At 41.6% G+C, this 20,161-nt stretch overlaps 3 protein-coding genes across 5 annotated transcripts in view; 1 reads left to right on the top strand and 2 right to left on the bottom strand.

Moving 5' to 3' along the window:
• Positions 1 to 1,175: 1,175 nt before the first annotated feature.
• Positions 1,176 to 4,451, bottom strand: LOC106576261 (ubl carboxyl-terminal hydrolase 18). Its single transcript, XM_014153341.3, has 11 exons — positions 4,338 to 4,451; positions 4,053 to 4,191; positions 3,470 to 3,566; positions 3,208 to 3,338; positions 3,014 to 3,093; positions 2,755 to 2,889; positions 2,489 to 2,584; positions 2,230 to 2,394; positions 1,924 to 2,052; positions 1,772 to 1,815; positions 1,176 to 1,654 (listed from the first exon to the last, which is right to left on the bottom strand). Exons 2-11 carry the CDS (start codon positions 4,120 to 4,122, stop codon positions 1,543 to 1,545), a joined length of 1,059 nt encoding a protein of 352 aa, XP_014008816.1. The 5' UTR covers positions 4,123 to 4,191; positions 4,338 to 4,451; the 3' UTR covers positions 1,176 to 1,542.
• Positions 4,452 to 7,730: 3,279 nt separating this feature from the next.
• prp12 (Poly polymerase 12) overlaps positions 7,731 to 20,161 on the bottom strand; it is a 33,434-nt gene continuing 21,003 nt past the window's right edge. Inside the window, exons 2-13 of one of the 3 annotated variants that reach the window (XM_014153330.3) lie at positions 15,260 to 15,395; positions 14,740 to 15,016; positions 13,660 to 13,797; positions 13,373 to 13,423; positions 13,149 to 13,275; positions 12,789 to 12,954; positions 12,558 to 12,678; positions 12,243 to 12,339; positions 10,047 to 10,131; positions 9,752 to 9,882; positions 9,144 to 9,295; positions 7,731 to 9,002 (exon numbers count right to left, since the gene is read on the bottom strand). In XM_014153330.3, coding sequence (XP_014008805.1) covers positions 8,497 to 9,002; positions 9,144 to 9,295; positions 9,752 to 9,882; positions 10,047 to 10,131; positions 12,243 to 12,339; positions 12,558 to 12,678; positions 12,789 to 12,954; positions 13,149 to 13,275; positions 13,373 to 13,423; positions 13,660 to 13,797; positions 14,740 to 15,016; positions 15,260 to 15,395 — 1,987 coding nt within the window. In that variant the 3' untranslated portion in view covers positions 7,731 to 8,496. 3 annotated transcript variants of the gene reach the window in all.
• Positions 20,104 to 20,161, top strand: part of LOC106576260 (transcription factor ETV6) — a 40,634-nt gene continuing 40,576 nt past the window's right edge. Inside the window, exon 1 of the mRNA XM_082963921.1 lies at positions 20,104 to 20,123. The gene's annotated coding sequence lies outside the window, so the exon portion shown is untranslated. The remainder of the gene's footprint in view (positions 20,124 to 20,161) is intronic.

The following is a 20,161-nucleotide window of genomic DNA, read 5'->3' as shown; positions in this document are numbered from 1 at the left end:
GTGTCGCCTATGTTAAGGTAAGTTAAGCGTACACTGGAGCCACATGACGGGGTATGGAGGGGTGTGTCACGGCAGGTGTTCTCCCCGAGTGACAACTGTGTCACACGCCAGCCATCCTGTGACTATAAGGGGACATTCACGCAATAACACCTGGTTACTGATTTAAGTACTGAAATTCAAAACTGTTATTTCAACTATCAATGTCAAATATCTATTATTTTTCTGTTTATTCCTCATGTTATTAATTTTCTACTGGCATTGTTGGAAAGTAAGTAAGAATTTCACCTGTTGTTTACGAAGCGTGTGACAAATGACTTTTTATTGGATTTTATTCAAAAACAGAGTAGCATTTATAGGGGCATTTATAGCCCAAAAATATATATCTGCCAATCAAGAGTGAGGTTTAAGACTTAGTTACAAAACTGTCCCATTTCTGTACTGTTGAGAGTAGACTCAAGCGTCAACTCTAGAAATGCAACATCTAAAAGGAACAGTGACACGCCAGCAAAAGTGCTGTACATCATACTGAATGCATTACTCTGCTACTGTCCGCTGACTGTGGGTGGGAGATGTGGCACTGTGCAGACGTCTTCCATTCTGTCAGTGCGAGGCAGGCTGCGAGCACACGGGCACCATTTCAACTGATCCTCAGTGTCTTGGCTAAGGTAGTGGGAACAGTTTTTATTAACTATGTGTGAGATTCCCCAGACAGACGGCCTATACCAAGTTGTACATGTACTGTAAAGTATGTTGAGAAGGAATAGGTGGATTGGAGATATTCTATCTGTGCCTCACTCTCCTTTTCTGAGAGAAAGATGATAGGCAAATGAGAATAAATAGAAGATAAGAAAATAACAGAATAGAGAAGACTATAGAAGAACATAACATTTCAATGCATGTCATTCCAAACCACATTTAAGAATGATTATTGAGAGAGCCTGTGGCACACACGCTGGGTGTTTCAGGTCTTGCAGGGCTCATATCAGTAACTGGAAAAAGACGCAATACATTTTCAGTTGCTAGCTGGGAAAAGTACCGTTTATTTCTCTGTTGACAGCATTATATCGGTAGTGATATCGAAACAGAACAGAGTACCGGTAACGACTGATTAAACCAACTGTTCTGAAACAAGGTGAGTCACATGTTTTCCATGTCAGGCAAATATTATCACCAATGAATACCTCAACTCAGCACTCTCTTCAAACCACCCGTCTTATAGTGGTTTCAGAACGGTTTCAGAACGTGTGGTCTCTGAAGCTTACAAGATGACTGTACTAATGACAGGGTGACGGGTCTTTGCCTCCACCTATTGGCTAAGCTCAGTAATGCCCTATGAATGTCCAACGTATCCAGCATAAACAAAACCTCCAAACATATACACACCCCACCAAATATACTTAAACAAATCCATGTAATTGCACATAAACAATGACCCCTAATTTTAAAGTGAAAATCATTAACATAAATGACATCCCCAATGCTACATGAAGACAACAACCCCTCCAATAGGTAGTTGTGCACTTTGTGTTTGGTCCTTGATTCCTACGGTCTCCAGTCTCCACTCTTTATCCCTTTAGCTCCGTCCCCTGTGGACCACTCCTGTTGCTTTCCCTCTGGGGTTCGTCTGTAGAGCAGCATATATGCTGTTTCTTCTCTGTTAACAAAGGATAAGACACCTGTCAACTGATGCCATTTCCCCCACAGAATTGATTGAGGATAATACTGAGTTGTCGCCATTCTAAAGAGAAGTCATTTTGTGTTAAAACCTTACCTTAGACTTCCTCCATAGGTGTTCTGTACTTCCTTCCAGCTAACCTGTGTTTGTGCAAATGTTATGTTACATTTAATGATACAAAAGAAAGGTATATGCATAACACAAACTTGCTGAGTGGTGTAAACATTCTTCCACTCATTTTCTCTTACCTGTCGTACATAACTATCATTAGCGTAGTACCAGCTCTGGTCCTTGTGACGAACGTATGCTGTGTAGTGTCCAAACATGGCATCGCCGGAGTGCACAATGACAGCACACAAACTGTACTGGCTGTCACTCTGAAAGGATGAACAAATACAATTTGATGTCCGTCAGTACAGCTGCACTATTTCCCTCCAATGATGTTGTGATAAAATGTAACTGTGTTTATGTAGGCCCATGTGTAATTGTTTTATGTGCATAATGTTGTATATTAGCATACCTCAAACATAAATGGTAAACATATGCCTATCTACCTGTACATAACTTTCTGACAGTGCCTCTGCCGTCAAGATCTCAGAAATGTTCAGGGTTTCTGGGAAGGTGACTTGGCAGTGTAGTTTCCTGGTGTAACCATGGGAATTACGGAATCTCTTCAGGTGAAGACACAAGACAGGGGGCAGGGAGATGAGTTTGAAGCCCTACATAAGAAAGAACAAAATGGAGTAATTCAGTGAACAGGCAAATCACAACAGTCTTTACAATGGAACATTCCTTCAGTTATAAAGAGCTGACCTGTTTGGATGGCTTCTTCTCTCCACACCTTTCACAGTAGCACTTATCTCCATCCCGTAGCTCCTGAAGCTCGAAGAAGAACCGTATGCAGTCCTCCTGGAAGACCACAGAATAGGAAAGACACAGAGACTCAATTTTCATTTTAAACAAACCTCATCCTCCCTTCGACAGCTATCGAATAGAGCAATGTAACATTCAGTGCTAAGTACTTTGAATAGAATCCCAATATAAGAGAAAACTCGAGCCAAGTTTGAGGGAACCCTCACCAGGGAGTTGTGGCTCTCCCTTATGTGCATGGGGAGGCTGAGTAGAAAGCTGGTCCCATTTTCGATGTATGTACATTCTAGACACTGAAGGTATGTCTCCACGGTAACATTGTACAGAGACTGAATCTCCTGAGCCTGGGGATGGAGAACACAGACAGAGAAGCGTCCTATCATATCATCTCCAACATGCTTTTTGTTGGGTGTCCCTGTTGTTATTTTTTAGTTGATCTAATACTATGTCAATTTAAGTAGTACATACCAAGGCCTTGTCACTCATCTGTTGTTGGATAAGGTTTAGAATGGAGAGGAATACCTCATCTGCATCCTGCTGAACATGGTCTGAGAAACACATTCTTGTCAATGTTAAAGTTGTAGACAGAAAAATGAGATTCTTTGTAATTCATAATTGTCGTTGCTTTTTTCTCCATGTAATGACACATAGACTACTCATACTGCGGATGTAATTTCTGTCCAGGCAGTGCAGGAAGTCTTTATGAGGATCAGGCTGGGATTGGTCACTCTGCATGGCTAGTAGCACTTTCCTCAGATACAGAGGGACACTCTCCTTGTCAACTGGGTTCCACCTAAGAACATAACATTCCCAGCACTCAATGCTTTCCCACAAGCAGCATGATAACGACCAGTAAGCTAACTAATGTCTTTGTTACATGTTGATTCTTAATAGCGAAGTATTGTAACCTGCCACCTGGCTTACCCTTCTAGCAGATCTACCAGTTCCCAGGTGGCAGAGAAGGACTGCAGCAGAGCGTTCACACAGCACGACAGGCCATAGTTCTGCAGACCTCTTAGGCCTATGGGCATCAATATGATCAGAACATAGCTGCATGCCTCAATTCTATCCAGACAGTTAAGTAATAATAATGTATTATGTCTCACAGGAGGTTGTTGGCACCTTAATTTGGGGTGGACCGGCTCATGGTAACTGCTGGAGCAGAATCAGTGGAATGGTATCAAACACATAAAATATATGGTAAATATATGGTTTCCATGTGTTTGATGCCATTCCATTCACTCAGCAGCCTCCTGTGCTTGTTTCCATATTGATCAATGCAAAGTGTGTGGTGTAAATTGCAATGATGCTACTCCTGATTATGGTCAGAATTTCTTTCTGGTCATGTGATCGGGAAGAGGGTTTACTCAAAGCCCTATAGCGGCTCAGTAGGGTTCAGTTATAGGTAAACGTGTAAAACAGGTCCCGCGATCAGGGAAAAATAACCAGCCCATTGTCTTGTTTCAGTATCTACTTTCCACCATATGCATTCAGTCCAAGCCCGTACCTTGTAACCTACTACGGATAGGTAGACTCCAACTACCGATGAACATTGAGAAACTTCTTCCTGCCATCATGGCTATCGTTTTAGCTTATCTATTGCTGGACTACCGTTGTTGAGTTAAGAAGTCCAAGGGGTCCACCTCCTTGTGAGTGAAATACAAATTAATAACTGGATCGTCATCATACATTTTTACATAGCTGCGTTTACTCAACATTGAGAAATGTTTGTGAATCCAAAACACTGCATATAGCATAATATGTATTTATTTTAAGCAAAGATTCCACTTACTTTATCGATCTCATTGACTATCCACAGCCCTGGGAAAAAAATTATGTGGAAAAGACGCGACTTGACGCGTCTACAGCAGCATCACTTTCATTTTCCATTTCTGGCAAAATTGAGGTAAAAACGAAACTAACGAAACTGAGTCCATTATATCGCCATCTGCCGGCCTTTGGGCTAAGTGCCATTCATTTCTACTGATTTCTATCTTATCTTATTGTTGGGCTTTGTTGAGGTCACCACATACAGCATTTTAAAACAGCATTGACTGTCATTTGCCTGTAAAATTCCATGTCAGGACTATAAAGTAGTTGACAGCGACAGTTAACAAAAATGTGACTTTTGTCATGTAAAAGCTTGTCCACATAGTTCTAGACAGCTGTGTAGGCAACTATTTTAAATCAGCATGGAGGCAACCTTTCGCAGCAAGATAAGACTTATTATGGGACAAGATATAGAACTATTGATGGGGCCCTCCTTCAGAGCAGTACAGTATGAAAGCCACATAGTTGGTTGGATGGTACCCCCTAGTGACAAACCTGATCAAGCTGTAATTTCTTCAATGGAGAATGAGGATGAAGCTCCCTGGGGTTGAGGTCTTCATGGCAGGGGCGTCATTTCATCTAAACCTAGGGTATGGCAGCTCATTTACTGCATTTCTACACAATTCAAAAGCTCTCAAATGCATTTAGGAGAACAGCAAAAACAACCTAAATGTACTCCAGCCATTATCACCTTGGCTGCAGTAACTTCATTCACTTCAGTCGATAGGGGACTTAACATTCTACAAACATGTCATACTGCAATTAGCTACTACGCACTAGCTCAGCAAAGGGGTCAAACACTCTAGTTTAGTTACACGTCAAGTCAAACAGTTACCTAGCCATCTTTCAGATCTGCACTGTTCTCTGGAGAACTGCGTCGATGTTCTCTCTGTCTATAGTCCTCATGTTCCTAAAGCCAGCCCTCTAAAACCGCTAAACTGCATGGGATTGGAATGATTTTAGTTGCCAATTTTAAATTGTTGGTGTTGAGCTAGGTAGGGTATGTTCACTGCCATGCCCAATTGACGCCCTACTTCACAGGTCCAAAACGCTGGTCCCAGATCCGAACGAGGACAATTAGACCCGGATTCGAACGGACCCGGTCAGATCTTTGGACCCGGTCACTTGGTTGTTGTTTTTTTTTAACCAAAAATGTATATAAACCCTAGATTACGTTTTATTCGTATTGCCCAATGAGAGGTTTTGAAGCCTCCGTCCGCCATATTGGTACTCCTCAGAAGGAGCAGTACTCATAGACGGCTTGGTTGTTTAGCAACAAAACTGACTTGTGCGCAACTATGGGGCAAAACAGATGGGGTTATCTTAGATTGTTGTCAACATGTTAACTCTATTATGTCTCCAAATGTTTATTGAAAACTTAAATACATTTGCACAATGAGCACTTGTTGTCTCTCAAATACATAATGACAGTTGTTGATAAGCTAGCTAGTGATCTATTTTTGCCATATTAGCATTGACATGAAATCAGTCAAAATACCTCAAGACATGGTATCAAGCACAAGATAAAACTAGCTGAAACGAGCCACCTACAATTCCCCATACGGTAGGGTGACCATACGTCCTCTTTTTCCCGGACATGTCCTCTTTTTGGACCTAAAAAATGCGTCCGGCCGGGATTTCTAAATCGGCCAAAATGTCCGGGATTCGGCTTTTGCTTTCTACAGTCGCCTTTCATTGTGTGCGTTTTTTTTTTTTTTGCATTGCTTTGACCTTTCTCTTTAGGTCCCGCCTTCTCACACGCCACCATTGGTGGGTCATGTAGGCCTACGCAAACATTGGTCAAACTGCATCTCAATCATTACCCTCACCATGGCAACAGCCAAGAGACAGAGCAACAGCTTTCTTGTCAACAGTGGCACATGGCTCCAGAACAGCGTAAAAATGCCCAAACGCAAATGTAGATTCACAGACGTTTTACAGAGAAAATTCCCGTGTTTTCGTCTTGGTCGGGATCCGTGTGAAGCAGAATGCATGACCTGCAAAGCTGGCACGTACGTGTCAGTGTCAAATAAAGGTGCTAGCGACCTAGAAGCCCACATAAGCTCCGCAAAACACAAAATTGCAGCTAAAGGAGAGAGTTCGTCAGGTAAATTTAACTGACTATTTTGTGAGAGCAGGTAAAACAGAAGATGCTGTTACTGCTGCGGAGGGAGTTTTTGCATTCCACAACACTAGGGTGACCATACGTCCTCTTTTTCCCGGACATGTCCGCTTTTTTGAAAACTAAAATATGGTCACCCTACCATACGGCAGCTTCTTGTCATTGTTACCAGCTATCTGACCGCTCAGAATCATAACAAAGTACGGCTTCCGGCCACATCAATGTGCGCACATTTTTTTATGTGACGTTGTCAGCCGACCCATCATTACAATTACAATCACTTGGTTTAATTTCATTATTGGTGCATAACTTTACACTTACATTCTGGTGTGTTCATAAGAATGAATAAAGTGCTACTTCAATCAGCAAAATTATACTTCTCAAAATATTTACAAAATTGTGATTAATGCAAAGAAAACAGCTGGATTATATTCATAAAATGAACGAAACCCCTAATCGTACAAACAGATACTGTAAAAGTACTGTACTGTACTATAAATGTATAAAGCTTATAATGTACACAACTGCTTCATGTTGTGAGGGGCACAATTTGCCATTATGTAAAGTGTGCAAAGCTATCATCAAGGCAAATGGTGGCTACTTTAAAGATTCTCAAATATAAAATATATTTTGATTTGTTTAACACTTTTTGGGTTACTACATGATTCCATGTGTTATTTCATAGTTTTGATGTCTTCACTATTATTCCACAATGTAGAAAATAGTAAAAATAAAGAGAATCCCGACCTGCCAAAATTATAGTTTGTTAACAAGAAATTTGTGGAGTGGTTGAAAAACGAGTTTTAATGACTCCAACCTAAGTGTATGTAAACTTCCGACTTCAACTGTACATACACTCTAATGCCTCACTGCCACTGCGGCTGGGACTTTCGTCCCTCTTACAGATCTCACAGGGGAATACCCCCACTAGGGACCTATCCTTATGGAACCTACCCTACACCATATATTTACGACCGGTTGTTACACAATGGGCCGACTGAATAAACTCAGGTTTTCTGGGTCCGTATCCTATAATTGTTCAGCCTACGATTCTCATCTCCCCAAGATGTCAGAATTGGTGGCAACAGGTGTAGGAATTGTGCCTACCTTGTTTCTGGTGCCAACTCCCGTTTCACTGATTCGGACTCTCTAGTTTGACTGTAAATCGTGGTGAACCCTGCTCGCAGCGCCAACTGTTAGATTCTAAATAAATGGAGTAAAAACTCAGACTAGTAAAGCTCAAATCAAGTTTATTCACCCAATGGGTCAAACAACTGATAGACAAAGACATATTTACACAAGCACTGGTATTTAAACCTTCCTCCTATGCTGAGTCTCATCCTTACACATCTGGACAGCCAATAGATCTCTGTTGCTAGACAGGACATTAGTCATTCCTGTTCTTTCCTCACTTCATCTGACCTGACCTCAGCCCAAATTCCTCACTTCTCCCCAACTCACGGCTGTCTTGTTGACTTGTACCAGACTGTGGCCTTTCTCCTTTCCATAGGATACCTGATGTCTAACCATGTCTGACAGAATGTAAACATTCTGCATTTCCCTCCCTCCCTCAGTGACATGAATAAGGATATTTCATATTTTCAAGTTTAGAAGTCAGAACCCATCAATGCAAAGAAAACAGATGGATTATATTAATAAAATGAATGAAACCCATAATTGTACAACCATTGAACTGATGCACATCAGCAGATACTGTAAAAGTACTGCAAAGGTATAAAGCGTATAATGTACACAACTTTTCATGTTGTGAGGGGCACAATTTGCCATTATATAAAGTCAGTAGCACTACAAAAATGTTTGCATTGTAGAAAACAGATAATAGCACATCTAGTAATCATAGTAAGGTGCATCCCAAGATTATCTGTAATTTGTCAAACACATTTAAGAGTGCTAAATCCATTTCTGTAATTCACAAAAGCATATGTTTTTGCCTCAGTTTAATATCAAAAGGTTCACAATTCACCCCTCGCAGTCAGCCTCAACTAATGACACAGGAGTTGTCAGGTTTAGGTGGAGGGGTTGGTAATGGTGAGTATGTTGGTGCAGGTCTAGGCGCTGTGGCAGCCGCTGGTCTATATGCTGGTGCTGGTCTAGGCGCTGTGGAAGCCGCTGGTCTGTATGCTGGTGCTGGTCTAGGCGCTGTGGCAGCCGCTGGTCTGTATGCTGGTGCTGGAGCAGGTACAGGAGCTGGACGGGAGTATTGCTGGTAGACTTGTGACCATGTGTCGTCCTCACCATAATGGATGAGGTACTCTGGGTACACTTGGTGCTTCTCAAACACCACAAAGATGGAGGGGTTGCTGACGTCATCCACACAGCTGTCGTAGAAGATGGTGTCCCCTCCGTCCTTCGAGGGGGGCCGGAGGTAGCTCGAGTGCCCTTTGATGTAATCTCCCGCCAACACACGACAGACAAACATCGACCTCGTATTTAATTTGCCAGTGTAGCTGTTGGAGTATTTGGCATCCCTGGCAAAGTAACTCCCTGAAATTGGATGTTAGGGGATGAAGGGGTAAGCAGTAATCATTAATCACAGGAAAATATATTATATCAACGATATATCATCTCGATTTATGTCAATAATTAGAATGAAATGTAATAGCACAAGCACATGAGACAGCTCACCTTTCCCGAAGGATGTTCCGTTTAGTCCACAGATCCGCCAGTCAAAGTTGTTAAGGCAGATGGCATCCAGGTATTTGGAGTCTGTGCCATGGAAAAGCTGTTTCTCCGTCACATTCCTCCCTCTGTTGTTCTTCTTCATGAGATCCCTTTGCCTTGCAATCAGAATAATACACATAAATCTCTGCCTTGCAATCAGAATAATACAAATACACTGATTACAAGGCAAAGAGATGTATGTCCTCTAGAAGCACTGTAGACAGTGTGCAATGTATTGAAAATATTTTTTTTTTTTAGATTATATTTGTGACAGAAAGTTAGTCAAGAGAGAGAAATATTGTATAATGTGCAATTATTGTGGGTGCAGTCAGGAAGTGAGCATCAGGCTGTATCACATTCAGCTGTGATTGGGAGTCCCATAGGGCTGCGCACAATTGGCCCAGCGTCATCCGGGTTTGGCTGGGGTAGGCCGTCATTGTAAATAAGAATTTGTTCTTAACTGGCTTACCTAGTTAAATAAAGGTAAAAATAAATAAAAAATAAAACATCTATTCTAGACCAATCAATAGGTGATTGTCAATTGAAGGTGTATGTAGTCTTAGGGAACATACCACTGAAAGACTTCCCAAAGGGCTTTGTTCTGAATCCTCTCGATTTGGTGGATGCTGAAGCCTCTCATGGTGTTCTGAAAAAGCCCTTGAATCTCCTTAAACTCCACTGACGAGCACGGAAGGTCGACTCTCTGATAGGGACATGATGGGAGACAGAGAAAGTCATAATACACCATTAGCCTACCATGTAGGGACAGATTGGAGCAGCTATTTGCCCAGGAACAAAACAAACAGTCATCTCCATTGGTCTAAAATAGCAGGTTCCTTGCATCCTTGCATGTACTGTATATAATACCTTGTATCCTGTTTCAGGAGTTTGTGCCTTATCCCAGTGTCCTGGTAAAGCTCGGAAATTTGAGTGATTGCTCGGAGCCCTTTTTCTGAAATGTAGAAGAACAATAAATATTCCTAAAGGTAAATGCAAAGAGACATTTGGTTGTCTAGCACAGAGGCCTAGTTCAACCACAAAATGTAAAACAAAAAGACAAATGGTTGCAGATAAATAGTAACCTGGTTAAATAAAAGACTGCTCTTAGAATTTTTAGACTGCCATTGTTTTGGGGAAATCTGTCTATTTCACCAAATATCAATATATTTATGTATTCTGATGTTTTGAAGTTCTTCAGCATTTTAATCAAGATAATCTATTCTTTCTAATGATGTACATAAGTTTGGGTAGAGTATTATGCTGTGATCAATTTCTGGAAGTTAATACTTCCCATTGTTTCCTATAGGGGAAATAGGGGTATGTCTGTCTATTTCACCAAATATCTACAAAATGTATATATTTTCACACCATAATAAATCACTATAATCTCCTCTTTGTAATGATGTAAGGCTGGGCAGCGAGCTCTGCTGTCATCAAACGCTAGTCTTTAAAATGTCAGAAATTACACATTACTGTTGAGGCTGCTGCTCCATTGTTTCGCTATGGGGAAATTCTACAAGGACATGTCTGTCTATTTTGCCAAATATCTCACAATGTGTACGTTTACATTTTTTTCGCGTTGGACACCATTTTTAATCAGGAGAATCTCCTCTTTTGTATGATGCAAGTCGGGGCAGCGAGCTCTGCTATCATTGATCGCTAGTCCAGAAAAAGTCAGAAGTTGCAATTTTTCTATACTTCCTCATTACGCAGATGTAAGCACTCTTGACACCACTGAGTTGTTATTTATAAAATAATATTTATAAAATAAAAAGGAATACTTCTTTTGGTGCCATTTAGGGGAAATGGAATTCTAGGTATCACTTCTATCAAGGATCAAGGTAAGACCCAGATGCAGACCGTGTCGAAGTAACAATGTTTATTACAGCAACAGGGGCAAAGGTACAGGACGTGCAGGCAGGCTCAAGGTCAGGTCAGGCAGAGGTTGGTAATCCAGAGGTGGGGCAAAGGTACAGGACGTGCAGGCAGGCTCAAGGTCAGGTCAGGCAGAGGTTGGTAATCCAGAGGTGGGGCAAAGGTACAGGACGTGCAGGCAGGCTCAGGGTCAGGTCAGGCAGAGGTCGGTAATCCAGAGGTGGGGCAAAGGTACAGGACGGCAGGCAGGGTCAGGGGCAGGCAGAGTGGTCATACGGGCGGGTACAGGGTCAGGGCAGGCAATGGTCAAAAACCAGGAGGATGGGAAAAGAGAGACTGGGGAAAAGCAGGAGCTGACACAAAAACGCTGGTTGGCTTGACAAACAAGACAAACTGGCAACGGACAAACACAGAACACAAGTATAAATACACAGGGGATGATGGGGAAGATGGGCGACACCTGAAGGGGCGTGGAGACAATCACAAGGACACACGAAACAGATCAGCGCATGACAACTTCAGTCAGAAGAGGCTCAGCGAAGGTTTGTTTGAATTAATTTGCTATGGCCTCGCGCTGGTGTTCCAGCTCAGCCAAAGTTCCTTTGGCTGTTTTTCAGTCTTGGGTGAATATTGACTTATTCTATTGTCCAGCCTACCAGTGGAGCTAGCTGGTAAATCAAGCTCTTGCCGAATCCAGTCGGGAGAAGAGCGATAAAACATCTTCTCCCCCAAGAAAAGCCATCAATGCAGTTTTTTGCTGTTCTTTCAGTTAAGCTATTCCCTCCAGTTCGTATATAACTGCTGCTATAGCAGCATCAACACAAACCTCCAGGCGCTTCACATTGTCATCATCAACTAAACCACCCCCACAGATTATCAGAGGACGCTGATTGGTCCGGCTGTACGGTGGAGGGAGAGGGATGTGCTCAAATGGTTTGAATCTGGTCGTTGCCAGACTGTATCCGTGTTGAGCAAAATAATGTAAGCTTGCGTCATCAGGATGGTTCGTACGAGGCTATAGTGCTACGGCAAAAATCAAAACGTGCACCCGGTCAACTCTTCTATAGACAACTTTCAAGGCAAGAGAACACATGAGGAGCCTAGTGGTGAAGTGAGTGAACAATCCCCAGGAGAGTCATTTCAAGAGCAAATTGATCCATACAAAAAACATTCACAGCTTTATCTTACCTGGTTTTGATAGTTTGTGCATCAGCCGAAGAGACAAACACAGGCCGTCTTCTCACAACCTTCTTGGTGGTGTACTGCTTGTTTGTTTGAATCATGTCTGAAAAGGAGCAGAGCTGTTGTAACAACAGACAGTTCACTTCACATGCAGATGTCATTGTTTTACCATAGTGACTCCATTGAGAAATATCTCAATTTGTCACATACAGTAGTAGCTGTAAGAATCACTGCATATCTGTTCGTAATATACTATGTATGGTGTATATGTTTTTAAGGCTGCAGTTGGTTTATCTTGGATATCATGTCATCTGTGCTCACCAGGGAAACTGAGTTCATAGGTCTGTGACCCCGCGGTGAACTCTATCACAGCCTTGTTGTCTTCCTGGAACCTCTTTTCCAGGTCTTCACTGGTGATGGTAGCTGCCATGTGTCGACCGCTCTGTAGGGCAAGACAGAAAACATGGAGGTTATGCATTATTTGCATTTAAAGAGGGACTGAACTCTGTCCTATTCAACCGTCACTATTCAACAGTGCTCGTCGTCACTCACTGCTGATGCGTACTGGATCCAGCTTCCAAACTCGTCCTCCCAGAACCAGGCCCACTCCGTGGTGAGGATGAAGGTAGGCTGTAGCACAGAGGAGATGGTGGAGAGACGCCGGGCTTTGTTCAGACCGCAGGTCATCGTATCGAAACACACAGGCTGGACTCCCCGACTAGACAAGAGAGAATAAAAGACAGCGAACAATCAGCAATCACAATAGGGGAAGCTGTATATCACACTAACTAGAAGCATATATGGCATTAATAACTCATTGTATTAGTAACTAGCAACATTTGCCCACCATGGACCAAGTGCCCTACGTGTTACTGTCCATTCAAGTTAATTCTTCTTAAACGTAGAGCACACCTGTATGTCTTTGCTGGGTCGCAATAGTCCTTCTCAATCACCTCGTTGTCTTGTAGAGCTGTCCAGTTTAGTCCCTCCCTCACCTCCCATTTGTAGGGCATGGTAGAGTGGGCTTTAAAGCACTTATCTGAAGTATGAGTAAAGTTAGGTATTGAAGTCTTATGTTTATTACGCTCCAAGCATTGATTATTCATAAAATTATGCTTTGCAAAATGCTGTCTTACCACCATGTTTGCAACTGCCCTTGATGAAGTACATGCATATTTCAGTTTTATCTGAAAAAGAGAACTGGACATTTAATTTACCATGCCAATAGAATCAACATCTATACATTTTGAGAGCTTGTGACTGGGAACTTGTTCTTAATGTTCATCGTTCATCGGATCTTAATACCGATGAACGTTATTTTAAACAAGAAATCCACAATTAACCTACGTGTTGTTTCTTGACATCAATGATGGGCTATGCTATGACTGCATGACCACCATGCTACGTGCAGTATTGGCATTACCTTGACTAGGTCTGTTGGACCTCTGGCTTGTGTTAAGGGCAGCGGTGGCAGCAGTAGCAGTATCATGGTCAACCTCTTGGAGTTGGAGCGCCCTGAGTCTGGCGAGCATAGGAGCGGGAAATAGGGGTGCTGGAGTTTCTGCAGCACCCTCTGATAAATGTAAATATATTTTCCCAAAATATATAATTAGCCTATGCCTGTCTGTACAGACATTTATAAAAGCATTCAAAATAATACAACAGAGAGACACAATTTGGGCAGCAAGCGTGCCAAATATCGAACTGCTTGTTACGTTGTGGCCATAGAAATATAATCCATGGAAGGGTCTTGGAACCTCTAACCCTGGCAATTTGACTGGTAAACTCATGAGTACACTCAAGATGCCTGCCAGTCCTGACTTCAATAGACACAACCATTCTATGTATTCTAATTATATTGTTGCGGTTGTCAGTGAAGAGCAAGCTATAGGCCTTTCATTAATGTCTAAATACAATCGCGGGAAAAACTTAGTTTGAAAAGCAAATGCCTCTTGCTGAACAGAGAAGACTAATCTGTCTGCAGAAGCTACCAAATGTTTTCTCAACACCTGCCAATATTAAGAAAACAGCAGTTATTTTGATTGGCTCAAGCGAATCGGCCATCACTGGTGAGTAGCCTACATATAGTCATGCTTTATCATGAATGCATCTTTATCACTGGGTAAGCCAGTATCACTGGATATTTTATTTAGTAGCCTATACTGTAGACCAGGGTTTCTTAAACCATGAGTCGGGACCCAAAGTGGGCTCAGGTCATGTGAGAGGTGGGTTGCAGTTATGAGAATGCATATATAATCACACACTATTTCTTATAACTCCTACAAGATATTAGGAAGTAGCATTAGGTTCCACTAAATGCTATGTTCTCATAAATTAAACAAACTCACTTTACCATCTTTACACTTTAGTAAAACTATATTAAGGTATAACACAATATTATTTAATAACTTATGAGTTAACATGCTAATAACAGTGTAGGCGTTACCGTGAGTACTCAGTGGGCCTCTGTTAAACATGTTACTTGTGTTAGAGGTTGCATTACCTTTAGCTCTTTGATGTTGCCCCTTGCCTTGCATGGCACGGTCTTGCTTTTGCAACCACTCGATGTTCATGTACACAGACTTCAGGGAGGCAATGAGCTCGTTGGGCACCCCTCTGTCCTGCAGGATTTTTAATGGGTGGGGTTCGTAGAAATCATGACACCTGGGACAGTTGCAGCTACCCCTGAGATACATCTCACAGATGTGGAGCCTCTTGCATGTCTCGCCATCCTGGCATTTGCCATATTCTCCAACGCCGTTGTTGTAGTTGTGGCACACCTAGCAGAAGAAAAATGTTTGTATGAGAAAACGATACACACAAACACACATGCATGCACACACACCCATACACATGCATGTATGAGTACACACACATACAATATTCTGGGATATTCCATGTATATTTCTACACACCACAAGATTGGAGGAACATGAACTTAATTTAGATCATGATCACTAAACACAATGCCTTAACCAGACAGAGCATACTTTAGCAAAGGGGCCTACTGCAGTGTTACGTACTGGTGGTAAGAGGAAGCCATCATTCTGAAGCAGCAGGGTACACAGCTCAGATTTGCTCAGTTCCTCCAGTCCGTGTTCTTTCAGGATTCTGCTGTTCTCCCCCGAGGTCATGTCATGGTTGAAGCGACATCCTCCTCTGTAGTCAAAAGTAAACATTTTCTTGATACAACCTTCCATCACACTATGCACAAACTGGTTGAATCAACGTTATTTGTCAATGTATTGAAACGTGAAATCTATGTGGAAAATACAGTCAGTGTACCAAATATTAGGAACACCTTCCAAATATTGAGTTGCACCCTCTTTTGCCCTCAGTGGGGCAAAAGAGGGCATGGACTCTACAAGGTGTCGAAAGCGTTCCACAGGGATGCTGGCCCATGTTGACGCCAATGCTTCCCACAGTTGTGTCAAGTTGGCTGGATGTCCTTTGGGTGGTGGACCATTCTTTTTTTCACCTCCTTTTTCCTCATGATATCCAATTGTGATCCAGTTACGATTTTGTCTCATTGCTGCAACTCCCCAACGGGCTCGGGAGAGGCGAAAGTTGAGTCATAAGTCCTCCGCAACATGACCCACCAAACCGCATTCCTTAACACCTGCCCGCTTAACCTGGAAGTCAGCCGCACCAATGTGTTCAGAGGAAACACCGTTCAACTGACGACCAAAGTCAGCCTGCAGGCACCCGACCCGCCACAAAGAGTCGCTAGAGCGCCCGACCAAACCCTCCCCTAACCCGGACAACGCTGGGCCAATTGTGCACTGCCCTATGGGACTCTCGGTCACGGCCGGTTGTGACACAGCCTGGGATTGAACCCGGGTCTGTAGTGACACCTCAAGCACTGCGATGCAGTGCCTTAGACCGCTGCGCCACTCGGGAGGCAGTGGACCATTCTTGATAAACACGGGAAACGGTTGAGTGTGAAAAACACAGCAGCGTTGCACGACTACCTTTCTCTGTTCAAAGTCACAAATCTTTTGTCTAAGCCATTCACCCTCTGAATGTCACACATACACAATCCATGTCTCAATTGTCTCAAGGCTTAAAAATCCTTCTTTAACCTGTCTCTTCCCCTTCATCTACACTGATTGAAGTGGATTTAACAAGTGACATAAATAAGTGATCATAGCTTTCACCTGGATTCACCTTGTCAGTCTATGTCATGGAAATATGTTTTGTACACTGAGTGTACATTTGATTTGAAAAAAGTTTTGAAGGTGAAATTTCAACATAGACAAAGCTTATCTAAAATATGTTGAATTTATATCTTTGAAACAACGTCAGATCTTCAACATTATATCCAATATCAGAAAAAAAAACTATAGACTTGGCAGCATCTCCTACCTCTACTGACCTACAGTTACCCTTTGGTTTCCCATACAGGATTTTAACCAAGCCCTGCACAGCTTTGATATTTGTCACTGACTACAACCAATGTGCTATTGTGAGAATTATTATTAAGAGATCTCTTAATAACCAAATAGATTTACTGTTCTTATCGAAGTCATTCCAAAGGGTAGGTTTAACAGAGCAAATCAAATGTTACCATACTTTAAAGATCATATATCATCTAATAGGCCTATGTAACATTTGCAAAATCAACAGCTATTGTTTCTATTCAACCCAGGGTTCAACTAAAAATAGACATCACATATAGGCCTAGGGTTTCAAGCTTTGGTTGATTTCAAATATACTCTTCAAGTGAATAATTAATATGTTGGATTCATGTCTCCATCTCAACAAAAAATCTAAGTTAAAGATTAGGACTAAATCAAATCAAACCACATTTAAAGTTTGATTTGATTTAGTCCTATTCTTTAACTTAGATTTTGGGTTGAGATGGAGACGTGATTCCAACTTATTCATTATTCATTTGTAGACAAACTGGATATTGAATTGTGTTTGGTTGTCAATGCAACCAAATATCAACATTTGAAACAGATGTATATTTTGTGCCACTGACTTAGTCTGGATTACATTCGAGTTGGTCTACAAATTCATAATGGATATGTTGGATTCCTGTCTCCATCTCAACCAAAATTATAAGTTAAAGAATAGGACTAAATAGAATAAAACTGTATTTAGAGTACATTTTAAAGTTTCATTTGATTTAATCCTTTAACTTATTTGTAGACCAACTGGAATTTAAGACAGACTAAGTCAGCGCCACAAAATATATATCTCCTTCAAATGTTGATATTTGGTTACATTGACAATTCAATATCACTTTGGCCATACAGTAACTTGCCTTAAGTTAAGGCTATTTTACAAACTAATGTAACAGTATTTATTTAAGTGATAATGCTCGAGACGCCGGTGATTGGAGGATATATTGGCACGGGATATGTTGACAAACCGTGCCAACATATCCTCCAAACACCGGCTTCAATGGCATTATCACTTTTATACAACGGGTTACCAACATATTCAAATAATGATTGACATATTTTCATTAACGTTATTTAGATACATTTATTCATACAATTTCATCCTTCCACAAGATATAGTTCTGACACAAATCTAGGGTTGCTACCCAAGCCGGTTGCCAGGGACACGACCCAGTTGTTCGGGCTTTTTGTCCTGTATCAATGAACGCAACCCAGTCGTTCATTCTAAACGTTACATTGCCATACTGGCTGGCAATGTTCTTATCCCTTGCTTGCTAGCTAGCCAACTACGGCTAACTTACAGTCACGTCAAACAGTGCAGCCAGAATAACAACAAAGTAGCTGTATTTGCATTTGCTTTAGCTTTTTTTCTAAATTACATTTATTTGGATACATCCATAACAATGAGCGATTTCCCCTGGTATAGAAAATGTGCTCACTCGTCAGGACACTGTTGTTCAGAGGAGCTAGCCAACAACACAGCTAACACATCACTTAAAACTGAAGCTGAAAAGTCTGCAAACTAGCTGCACTCCGTTTCGTTTTACATTTTTTCAATTTACATTTATTTGTATATATCCATAAAAATGATGCCAGCTGATTCATGATTTCGACTGGCTGAGAAACGCTGCCTGCCTGTCTGTATCGTCCCGACATATTAATTACTATTGGACAGTTGGAGATTTTTTTAAATATTGAAACAATGTTGCAAATGTCGGGGAGACAGACAGCAAGGTTTATAGAAATCTCTGCTGTTGAAAACTAAATGTCAGTCTAAAAGAAATGTGAGATAATGTCTAGATGCTTTTTAGAGTGGAGATCAAGTTTATAAATTACCTGGCTGGGCTGATGAGACAGTGGATTGCGCAGTCAAATGGAATAGAGTAAATAGGCATTTTAACTTCATAGATTTAGCCAGTGGTAACTTGTGGAATAGACACCGGCTGGAATGCGGTTTTAACCAATCAGCATTCAGGATTAGACCCACCCCTTGTATAATCAACTATAAACTTCTTATGTAATCACTGAAAGTGTGCATGCTCAAAATAGCATGCAAAGGTTGCAGGTCTGTGAAGGTGATAACACATCAAATAGATTCATAAATACAACATATCTGATATTGTATTCTCAATTGAAATTTGTTGTGGTTTTAAATGGTTGAAAGCGCAGTGATAACACATTTAGATGATGTCACGCTGGTATGAAGAGATTCGGGAGACAGGCGCAGGAATGCGTAATAGTTTTTTTTATTACACCCAAAATTACAGCGTGCCATGTAAAGGCACGGGGACAAAGACCAAACAAACACATACACAAAACACAGGGTTTAAACCCAAACAAAAGAGCGAGGAGTACCTTGAATAAATACACATGTGCACAATGATTAACACACAGGATGAGACCCTTAATCATCTGTGCAATCCACAACGGCACGAAAGCCCAAAACACACAGCACAGGTACAGGTACACTCACACACACACACACACACACACACACACACACACACACACACACACACACACACACACACACACACACACACACACACACACACACCAACGGACATTGGAACAACAATCGACAGCACCATGGTGAACAAAGGGCACATATATACAAATACAATCAGTGGGAATAGGAGCCAGGTGTGCGCAATGAAAGTTCCAGAGGGATCCCTGACAGATGACAACTAAGAGCTTGATTCAATCTGTATCACCGAAGTTCAGCGCTATAGTGTGATTGAAATTTAAAGGTAATGTTCCTGCATTCACAGTAAACACTGCATATGTTGGCTCAATCAGAAATGACCTTAATATTTTAAGCGCTCTATAGCGCTGAACATTGGCAAGACGGATTGAAACGAGCCCTAAACCAAAATCAGACATCGCTTTTCCATTGGAATTTGGTTGTGCTTTTAGATGATTGAGAGCATAGTGATCTAGAGGTGAAAGAAACACACCTATTTAGGCGAGGTGCTGGCTAGCGGAATGGAACACTTGAAAATAAAGGGGAGCCGCACACTCTAGGAGCGATGCAAAAATGTAATGTCCAACGTTTCGACAGACAAGCTGTCTTCATCAGGGTATAATGACAAACACTGCGGAGTGACTCGTTTATATAGTGTCAATAGACACACACCATTGCCGGGTGTGGCCTGATATCATTGGTTAATTGTCATATTAAAATAGCATACAAAAAACATAAATGGATAGCGTACAATCATAGATACAATTTGGCCACATAAGCCTACAAACACTTACAATAGCAAAATCACAATAATCACAAGAATGGCTTCAGATCAAAGTCTACGTTGAGACGGAAGGAAGCAAGGGTTTTTAAATTAAAGGTCCATTCAGCCTCTCGTTTTAACAATAATTTATCGAGGTCACCCCCTCTCCTAGGGAGGGTGACATGTTCGATGCCAATATAACGTAGAGACGAAATCGAGTGGTTTGCTTCCAAAAAGTGGGCCGCAACTGGGTAAGTCGAGTTTTTGTACCTAATGGTGTTACGATGCT

Source organism: Salmo salar, chromosome 17 (assembly GCF_965601325.2).
Source record: "Salmo salar chromosome 17, fSalSal1, whole genome shotgun sequence".
NCBI lineage: Eukaryota > Metazoa > Chordata > Actinopteri > Salmoniformes > Salmonidae > Salmo > Salmo salar.
The sequence above is the reverse complement of the archived record's forward strand: the minus strand, read 5'-3'. Positions and strand labels throughout refer to the sequence as shown.